The 11080-nt window shown below is 40.6% G+C and overlaps 2 gene segments (V, D, J or C); one reads left to right on the top strand and one right to left on the bottom strand.

Moving 5' to 3' along the window:
* Nucleotides 1-2150: 2150 nt before the first annotated feature.
* On the bottom strand, nt 2151-2765 carry LOC134443502 (Ig kappa chain V-V region L7-like). The segment is given in 2 exon segments: nt 2151-2491; nt 2639-2765. Coding segments are annotated over 2 exon segments (444 nt in total).
* A 304-nt stretch (nt 2766-3069) lies between these two features.
* LOC134443501 (Ig kappa-b4 chain C region-like) lies at nt 3070-10743 on the top strand. The segment is given in 3 exon segments: nt 3070-3084; nt 3423-3507; nt 10294-10743. Coding segments are annotated over 3 exon segments (414 nt in total).
* The last annotated feature ends 337 nt before the right edge of the window (nt 10744-11080 follow it).

Genomic DNA, 11080 nt, shown 5'->3' with positions numbered 1-11080 from the left:
GCCCGCCCCCCCTCGCGATTTGATTGGCCCTGTCATCGGATAACTTTCAGCCTCGCTAAACGACCGGGGTCCGCTAGACTGCCCCCCAGGAGCAAATTCAATTTGCGGTCGCTAGGGGCGTCTAGATTTCTAGGCTAGGTTCCTTTATGAGATATGGGTCCTTCAAATGTATGATATTTCCGCAGCCAGCCATACTCGCAAAAAAAGGGTGTCAACCTGATGACGTCACGGCCCTGTAAATATTGTCGCATCAAAGGCACAGTTTTAAGTTGCCGTTTCAACAAGTTATTCCCCCTAAAAATTATTTAAAGTTGGATTGATGTTTTAGAAATGGGCAAAATATTTAATGTGAATAATAGTTGAATATTCGTTTCATTTCTTCTTTAAGGATATATTATATGTTTGCACAGATAGGCCTACATACACAGCTATATGGAACTTTACTATGTGACTGCAGCTTTACCTGCATACCTCACAAGAACTGCTTGGGCCCTGCAAAACACACACACACACACACACACACACACACACACACACACACACACACACACACACACACACACACACAGCTCTATTTATTTGTTCATCACTTTATTATTTCTCAATACTTGAATACTGTTACTGGTCCTGTCTTGCACTTTAATGTCTGTCAGTTAATGTCAGTCCTGTGTATGTCTATGTTGGGGAATTCGGGTAAATTGGGCCACTTTGGGCCATTCGCTTATATGCAAAAAAGTGGCCCAATTTACCTGAATATTATCTAAATATTCAGAACTGAAATTTCAAATAGCTGTTAACATACAGTGGTGCAGTAGAGCATATAGTGCAATTTCTTAATACAAATTAAAGGCCTTCAATGTCAGCATATTTTGTCCATGAATTGCTTATAGGTGCATTGTGTAATTTATTTTCCCAGAATTCATACTGCCCATTCAAAATATTACCTTTTTATGAATATTAACCACCACCATGAAATTCTAAGTATTCATTATGGCTGGGAAAATTGCACTTTTCATACATGCAAAGGGGGAACTTCTCAATTGTCTGCCATTTTGAAATGGACATTTTTAGCTGTAAAACTTACTGCACTTTGGTCATAATAGTAAATATTGGTTCATTATTTTGTAAAAATGAGTGAAATATTCTGCCCACCATCCTACAAAATGCACTTTTTAAGTCAGAAACACGTCATCTTTGCATTGTTTTTGAAAGCCTAAACACTGATTCCTGTCCGGAATTGTGATATCTGTTAAATTAAAGTAATTTTGTCCTAAAAACATGTTTCTATGAACATATTGACCATTCCAATCATTTCCCCATGTTGGAATTATCTTTAAAAAAAAAAAAAGTGCAGGTCTTATTTGTCTTTTTGTAACATATCTGGTTCAAACCTTATGTGAATGACATAGCCTATTTTGGGGGTGTCATCATACGGGGGCGTCTGCCGGGGGTCCCCCACCACTGAAAATGTCTGGCATTGGTCATTTCTCTATCAGGGGACCATGACAAACAATTTACAACAGGTTCCAAGTGGTAACCTCACCAACTGATCTAGCCCATTTTTGGGGGTATCATCATACGGGGCGTCTGCCGGGGGTAACCCACCACTAAAAATGTCTGGCAGTGGTCATTTCTCTATCAGGGGACTATGATGAACAATTTACAACAGGTTCCAAGTGGTAACCTCACCAACTGATTTTTTGGGTGCCAGTTTTACCCCCTCCTTGCCACACCCACCCGAGGGAACCCGGCAGACGTGCTGTTCCTCTATCTGGGGACCATACCAGACATCATAGTACCCATAAAAATTGGTAACCTTCCCAACTAGGTAGACCCCCCTGGGCTCCTGGACTATTTCTATTTCCAGTACACTATAATACTGTAACACAACTGAATAAATAACTACACCTAACTAACTAAATAAATAAATACTTGCAAATACATGAATAAATACATAAATAAATGAATAGCCTATTTGAACACTTTAATGTATGTGTTGAGTGTTTTAAACCTCTTAATGAAACACTGTTGAAAGCTTTACAGTATGTTGTATACTAGTGTTTGACTTCCCCTCCCCCACCACCTGCACTGTGTCAGCTGTACTCTGCTCTGCCTGTAGCTGACAGGGGAGGTTTTTGTACGACTCTGAATCACTGTGTGAACTCCCAGTAACTGCCACCACTAGGTACATGATGACTCATGCAGTAATAATCTCCAGTATCTTCACTCAGGACTCCTCTGATGGTCAAACTGTAGTCATTCCCAGATCCACTGCCACTGAATCTAGCAGGAATACCAGACTGGAAGCTCTTCACTCTGGAGATGAGGAGTTTGGGTTTCTCCCCAGGCTTCTGATGGTACCAGGAGATACATGGTGTAGGCTTACAGTCCCGGAAAATGCTTCCACTGCGTCTGCAGGTGATTGTGACTATGGCTCCTGGACTGGTGGTCGTTACTGGAGTTTGACTAATGCTCACCTGCCCCTTGGAATCTGTTGATGGATAAAAATCAGTTTACATTTAAGAAACTGCATACACAAATATCTGAAGAAGTACCACACCATTTAAAAGTATAAATGAGCATGTGTAAAACAGCATGTTCTTCAGTGTTTCGTTGCAGCATAAATCCTTATGAATACCTTGAATGAGGAAGATGAGAGAGTTGAGGAAGAGTGGGATCAACATCATTGCTGCTGTAGGTGCTGCTGTCTCAGTTGGAGCCTTCAGCTGTGCCAAGAGCATTTATGGGAACCCAACATGCGCTGCAGATGCACACAGCTCTCCATGTAAATCACCTTCATGCACTCACACACTGCCCAGCACTACAGTGGCACTCTATAACTTTATGATTCAATAGGATTACATCCTCTACAGTAGAAGAACAGAGTGGTTTTAGCAAATCTTAAAGTCTATAGGCACCTACTTGATTTATTAAATCCAGTAAAAAAAAAAATGAGAGAATGCCTGCATAGTGCATTTGTGGATCTGAGAAATATCATACCAGAATTTTGTATGAAATTAGAGACAGACACAGACTGAGAGTCTGTCTTATACAGTAAGGTCATTCAACATGCAGTTAAGGTTGGTAAGGACATGATGACAATGAGGAGATAGAGGATTGAATACACACAAGGAACAGAGGAGTTTACAGTCCCATCACTTGCAGTGTGTATTGTTTTGGTTACAGTATATACGGTAGGTAAATTAAAAATTACATGCAATGCCTGTATGCAAACATTACTTGCAGTGGTGTAAGAGTAATGAATGTAGAAAAAAAATACAAGAAACATGAAAATGCTTTATATTTCTGTTTTATTTGTGCTTTTATTAAACATTTGATTCACCTTGGAACAACATGTAGGTATTAGATATTTTACATCATCCACAGTCAGTAGCTGAGCTGCCTCTCAGTGATCGGTCAAGCGTGAGGAGGTTTTTGTACAGCCTCTCAATGAGCTTGTATCACTGTGGTACCCGTTTGGTAGCGGCACCAGACTGAATGTTGGCAGTAAGTGTCATGTGGTGGGATTGGTTATTGAATCGTGTGCATGCATGTACTGTATGATTGGTGTGGGACACTGTTATTTGTGGGCTGATGGTGAACTTACAGCTGTCACTTATCATGGACTAATGGACAGCAAATAAGATGATGGGACTGAACTACGGGGCAGCGGCTGATTGGCCAAGGGGGAAGCGGAATTCCTTTTTTTATAGGCCGATGCTGCTGGAGATGGGAGGCCAGAGGGAACCCCCGATGACGTCATCGCGGCGATCAGCTGAGCAGAGCAGGACCGGCGGCTGGCGTGTTGTATTGATATGCGTGTGGTCACGCCAACTAAAGGAAAGTGATTTCGCCATTTATTGAGTTTGTGTGACTGGGCCAATGCTGGGCTGGCTATGCCCTGAAAGCTCTGTTCTTGTTGAAGGCGATCGACTGCGGCTGGACGCGTGATGGAGCAGCGCGCCGGAGCAGAGGGAGATCGGAGAGGATGATGCGGAAATCATGATATGCGTGTTACACGCCAGCCAAAGGAAAGTACCCATTGCCTGGCCTGATATGCTGTGTGTGTGGGTCAAGGGGAGTTTAGCTCTGCGCTGATTTGGGGTTCTCTTTACTGCTTGCCAGGGAGTCTGCTGCGCCTGGGAGTCGGAGTGACTGGAACCAGGAAGTGGACTGTCGGGGTCCTGGGTTTACCTGCCGTAGCACTCGTGTCTTTTAAGCCATTGATGTGCGCAGCTATTCTGGACTTTACGGTCCCATTCACTTCAATTCATTTTTTTGGCGTTTTACATATTTCGGACCGTGCGGACGCCGCTGTACTCGTGCGAGGAAAACAACAATTGTCTCGGGTGCTAAACATGGTCATGGAACGGCTTGCTTAACCAGAATGGTGTGTGTTGTGTCATTTCGAAGATAATTAAAGAAAATCTTATTACAATGGGATTTCTCATAGGCATGGTTTTGCATGTCTCTTATCTCTTTTCATGTTGACTGAGCTATCACCGTTACAAGTTTACAAGGTGCACAGCGCACATATGTATGCATACAAAAAGGAAGAATACATTTCACAGTGTAATTCTGCAAATAATTCACTTCAAAGTTAAGTGTTATTACATAGGCACCATGGTCATCAATATGTGTGTAAGAACAGGTGAAAAAACAAATCGGTCAGTTTGTCAAAGAGGAGACGGTAGATATGCACCATAATACACAGTATTCATCGAAATATGCTCATGAGTTATATGCTGAAGAAATACTGTACGCACAAATATCTATTTACTGAATTAGACTAATCATGGCCTATCAGAAGTGAGGTAACATACACGAGTGTAAAACTGTCCTTTGATGGGCCTTGAACCCACAACCTGTGGAATGGTAGGCATGACTCCATCCACTAAGCTACCACAGTTTCAGTAAAATTTGTTTGACCAGAAAACTTCTTGTTGTGCACATTATCACAGCACTAAAAAATCATATAGGCCTACAATCATTTCTTCATCATACTTCAGACAATGAGGTAATGGTGCAGGGAAAATATATTTTATATGATTTATTGTGTTAAAATGCACAACGACGACATATCTTTCTGGTCTTAACATTTCTTATGAAACTGTGGTAGCTTAGTGGATGAAGTCATGCTGTCCATACCATAAGTTGTGGGTTCAAGGCCACTCAGCATTCAACTTTTACTCACGTGTATGTTACCTCACTCCTGATATAGGCCTACATTATAAGGCTTATTGGGAAAATAAATATTTGTGCCTTCAGTATGTCTTCAGCATATCTTTCAGGAGCATATAGCGACACATACTGTGTATTATGCTACATATCATCCACAGTGTCTGCTTTGAGAAATTAATCATTCTCAATTTGCACTACTTATTACATATGTGGTATGATCTGTTAACTTCAGAGTTACTTATTTTCAGAATTACAGAAAGTTCTGATCATTCTGCACATTGTAAGATGAAATGGTGATGACGCAGTGAACATGCTAAGAGATATGAAACCTGTCCAATCATGCAAATGACATCCCACTATAATAAGATTTTATTCAATTTTCTTCAAAACAACACAACACATTGCAGATATTCTTGTAGCCATCATATGTAGGCCTATAGGATGTAATGGAAGCATTTACACATTGTCAGCAGCGCAAGCACCCTTTTCTCACAGACCCTTGATGTGCCCTACAGACAGACTTGAAGTACTTTGTACATGGGCCCATCTAAAACATGCAGTACAATGTTAAGATTTTGTTTGTTAATTCTTAACCTACAAACATGGAAAAGACAGAGGAGATGGAAGACATTGGAAACTTCTTGAATGTAGCAATCCCATTACAATAGAAACAACATGAATTGTTTGCCAATTAATGACTATATGTAGTAGCCTAGCCTATAATGCAACCTTTGTTATATAGCCTAATAGTGAGTTAAATTGAATCCGAATGTCTCAGCGTGCCCTACAATATCGCCCCCCTGTGGCCACATTAGCTAATGAAGATAATGTTGCTTGAGTGATATGTGGCATGTGCATTATTGAGGAAAGAGACGTAGGCTATGTGCCGTCAGTATTTTTCCTTCATATCATTCAGAAGCATGGTGTGATGCATACTTTGTACTATGGTGCGCATATCTACCATCTCCTCTTTGACAAACTGACCGATTTGTTTTTTCACTTGTTCTTACACACATATTGATGACCATGGTGCCTATGTAATAACACTTAACTTTGAAGTGAATTATTTGCAGAATTACACTGTGAAATGTATTCTTCCTTTTTGTATGCATACATATGTGCGCTGTGCACCTTGTAAACTTGTAACGGTGATAGCTCAGTCAACATGAAAAGAGATAAGAGACATGCAAAACCATGCCTATGAGAAATCCCATTGTAATAAGATTTTCTTTAATTATCTTCGAAATGACACAACACACACCATTCTGGTTAAGCAAGCCGTTCCATGACCATGTTTAGCACCCGAGACAATTGTTGTTTTCCTCGCACGAGTACAGCGGCGTCCGCACGGTCCGAAATATGTAAAACGCCAAAAAAATGAATTGAAGTGAATGGGACCGTAAAGTCCAGAATAGCTGCGCACATCAATGGCTTAAAAGACACGAGTTGCCGTAGCCTACCTGTGACTGAGGACGGGACTGTTCACTGGACTGCACTGGGACGTCGTGGAACTCAAGGGGGGGATTTTGTTTTGTTGTTTTGTTGTTTTGTTTTCTTTTGGTCGGCGAGGGGCGATCCGCCACTCGTGTCTTTTAAGCCATTGATGTGCGCAGCTATTCTGGACTTTACGGTCCCATTCACTTCAATTCATTTTTTTGGCGTTTTACATATTTCGGACCGTGCGGACGCCGCTGTACTCGTGCGAGGAAAACAACAATTGTCTCGGGTGCTAAACATGGTCATGGAACGGCTTGCTTAACCAGAATGGTGTGTGTTGTGTCATTTCGAAGATAATTAAAGAAAATCTTATTACAATGGGATTTCTCATAGGCATGGTTTTGCATGTCTCTTATCTCTTTTCATGTTGACTGAGCTATCACCGTTACAAGTTTACAAGGTGCACAGCGCACATATGCATACAAAAAGGAAGAATACATTTCACAGTGTAATTCTGCAAATAATTCACTTCAAAGTTAAGTGTTATTACATAGGCACCATGGTCATCAATATGTGTGTAAGAACAAGTGAAAAAACAAATCGGTCAGTTTGTCAAAGAGGAGATGGTAGATATGCGCACCATAATACACAGTATGCATCACACCATGCTTCTGAATGATATGAAGGAAAAATACTGACGGCACATAGCCTACGTCTCTTTCCTCAATAATGCACATGCCACATATCACTCAAGCAACATTATCTTCATTAGCTAATGTGGCCACAGGGGGGCGATATTGTAGGGCACGCTGAGACATTCGGATTCAATTTAACTCACTATTAGGCTATATAACAAAGGTTGCATTATAGGCTAGGCTACTACATATAGTCATTAATTGGCAAACAATTAATGTTGTTTCTATTGTAATGGGATTGCTACATTCAAGAAGTTTCCAATGTCTTCCATCTCCTCTGTCTTTTCCATGTTTGTAGGTTAAGAATTAACAAACAAAATCTTAACATTGTACTGCATGTTTTAGATGGGCCCATGTACAAAGTACTTCAAGTCTGTCTGTAGGGCACATCAAGGGTCTGTGAGAAAAGGATGCTTGCGCTGCTGACAATGTGTAAATGCTTCCATTACATCCTATAGGCCTACATATGATGGCTACAAGAATTTCTGCAATGTGTTGTGTTGTTTTGAAGAAAATTGAATAAAATCTTATTATAGTGGGATGTCATTTGCATGATTGGACAGGTTTCATATCTCTTAGCATGTTCACTGCGTCATCACCATTTCATCTTACAATGTGCAGAATGATCAGAACTTTCTGTAATTCTGAAGTAACTCTGAAGTTAACAGATCATACCACATATGTAATAAGTAGTGCAAATTGAGAATGATTAATTTCTCAAAGCAGACACTGTGGATGATATGTAGCATAATACACAGTATGTGTCGCTATATGCTCCTGAAAGATATGCTGAAGACATACTGAAGGCACAAATATTTATTTTCCCAATAAGCCTTATAATGTAGGCCTATATCAGGAGTGAGGTTACATACACGTGAGTAAAAGTTTAATGCTGAGTGGCCTTGAACCCACAACTTATGGTATGGACAGCATTACTTCATCCACTAAGCTACCACAGTTTCATAAGAAATGTTAAGACCAGAAAGATATGTCGTCGTTGTGCATTTTAACACAATAAATCATATAAAATATATTTTCCCTGCACCAGTATGATGAAGAAATGATTGTAGGCCTATATGATTTTTTAGTGCTGTGATAATGTGCACAACAAGAAGTTTTCTGGTCAAACAAATTTTACTGAAACTGTGGTAGCTTAGTAGATGGAGTCATGCCTACCATTCCACAGGTTGTGGGTTCAAGGCCCATCAAAGGACAGTTTTACACTCGTGTATGTTACCTCACTTCTGATAGGCCATGATTAGTCTAATTCAGTAAATAGATATTTGTGCGTACAGTATTTCTTCAGCATATAACTCATGAGCATATTTCGATGAATACTGTGTATTATGGTGCATATCTACCGTCTCCTCTTTGACAAACTGACCGATTTGTTTTTTCACTTGTTCTTACACACATATTGATGACCATGGTGCCTATGTAATAACACTTAACTTTGAAGTGAATTATTTTCAGAATTAGGCATACACCGTGAATTCCTCCTTTTTGTATGCATACAAGGTGCGCTGTGCACCTTGTAAACTTGAAACGGTGATAGCACAGTCAACATGAAAAGAGATAAGAGACATGCAAAAACATGCCTATGAGAAATCCCATTGTAATAAGATTTTCTTTAATTATCTTCGAAATGACACAACACACACCATTCTGGTTAAGCAAGCCGTTCCATGACCATGTTTAGCACCCGAGACAATTGTTGTTTTCCTCGCACGAGTAGGCTACAGCGGCGTCCGCACGGTCCGAAATATGTAAAACGCCAAAAAAATGAATTGAAGTGAATGGGACCGTAAAGTCCAGAATAGCTGCGCACATCAATGGCTTAAAAGACACGAGTCGATCCGATCCGCCGACCAACTTATTTTTCCTTGGACTTGGGTACGGGAGATCACTGCGCTCGAGGTGGCGCAGCGTTCGTGGGTAAGCCAAACTTCCCTCTATTTACGCCCGGTTCAACTTTGCCTGATTAGGCTCCTTGTCTGTGTTTTTGAGAGGTCCAACCTGTGGCGTTGTTACACACATCGACCCGACATAAGTACTTATTTAATCATTACCTTTGAAATAGGAAAATTACTCGTTATCTGTCTGTTGTTTCAGTGGGCTCTTTCACTTCCAAATTCTTTTTTTCTGTATATTCATGTTACTTTATTGATGTTTCATAGGGAAAATAGTTCTCACAAATGTTACTGTCATTAACTGATCTGTGGTAAAGGAAATGTTGATAGGGCCTATCACTCACATGTGTTATACTATTCAATTTGTAGTTATGGACACAGTATTCATGAACTGATACAGTTGGTGTGAGTTTTTTTAGGTGCAGCTGCGAGTAGCAGCACACTTAGTATGCATGTCTGGCTTTTTGTGTATTTGCATCACTTATACCACTTTAGTTAACTGATTTCATTGATCTCAGCTGAATGTTTGCTTCAAAAAGTTTAAACTTGCATTAAACTTCTGTAGTTAGAAGATTACATTATGTGTAGATTTCTGGCACGTTATATGTTACCTGACAGATGCAGTGTTTAAAAAAAGAAGAAATAAAGAGAAAAACACTAGGCTGTCTTGTTTCTGGCGAGATACACCATAGTAACTAATGGTGGTTGCATGGCTATAATCATTTCAGCTCTAAATTTTAGATTTAGTTAATTTTCATTAACCTAAATTTAAATGTAAGTTCATCTGATCTGAACACAAAGTTATGTATTTTCTCCGTGTTAGTGAATTATTCTCATAATACGCTACTGTTCATTACGGGAACTGCAGTAAAATACAATCCACCATTTATTTTAGTACTCTTTGACGTTGTCAATGTCTAGTCACTTAGTGGAAAATATTAAGTCTCATGTTACACATAATTCTCCTTCGCCTTCAATAAATAGATTTGAATGAGCAATTGTTATTGTCTGCATATGAATGAGTCGAGAAGATGACGTGTTTAACCCTGTAATGCCCTGCTTTGCTGCAGCCACCAGGCAGCCCAGTGTGACGGTGCTGCCTCCCTCCAGAGAGGAGCTGTCCAGTGGGGGCTCTGCCACACTGCTGTGCCTGGCTGACAAGGGCTTCCCCTCAGACTGGAGCCTGAGCTGGAAGGTGGATGGCAGCAGTAGGAGTGGAGTGGCCAGTGCTGGGCTCATGAAGGACGGTGTGTACAGCTGGAGCAGCAGCCTGACCCTCACTGATGCTGAGTGGAGAGGAGCCACCTCAGTGGTGTGTGAGGCCAGCCAGGGATCCCAGAGAGCCGTCAGCAAAGCCCTGAGCAGAGCTGACTGCTCCCAGTAGCCTCCAGACTCCATGCTCTGCTCTGCAGCTTACAGCTTCACTTCCAGCTCCATACACACTCCAACAACACACTGCACCACACTTAGTCTCACATCTCACTCGCCTGCTTCTGATGAGCTCTGATGCTTTAATTGGAAGGATTTGTTTGATGTGTGATAACAAATAAACTAATTGTGAAATAAATTTGCATTCTCTATGTGTGAATATTATTTAAGAGACATTAAATATTATTTACATGTTATGTAACATTATTTAGGCTACATTGCCCACATTCTTTATGTTGAAAATGTACGTAATTCATTATAGGCGATATAGTTTTAATCTTGAAGAGTCTGCAAAACTTTCCCTTCACTTCCCATCAGGCAGATAAACATCTGTGCTTAAAAATAGCCCCCAACCCCAACTATGCAAATACAACAGACAGCAGCATCTAGTTTCACTACCTGAAAGTGTTGAAACCCTCACACTGCATG

Source organism: Engraulis encrasicolus, unplaced genomic scaffold (assembly GCF_034702125.1).
Source record: "Engraulis encrasicolus isolate BLACKSEA-1 unplaced genomic scaffold, IST_EnEncr_1.0 scaffold_339_np1212, whole genome shotgun sequence".
NCBI classification, from domain to species: Eukaryota; Metazoa; Chordata; class Actinopteri; order Clupeiformes; family Engraulidae; genus Engraulis; species Engraulis encrasicolus.
The sequence above is the reverse complement of the archived record's forward strand: the minus strand, read 5'-3'. Positions and strand labels throughout refer to the sequence as shown.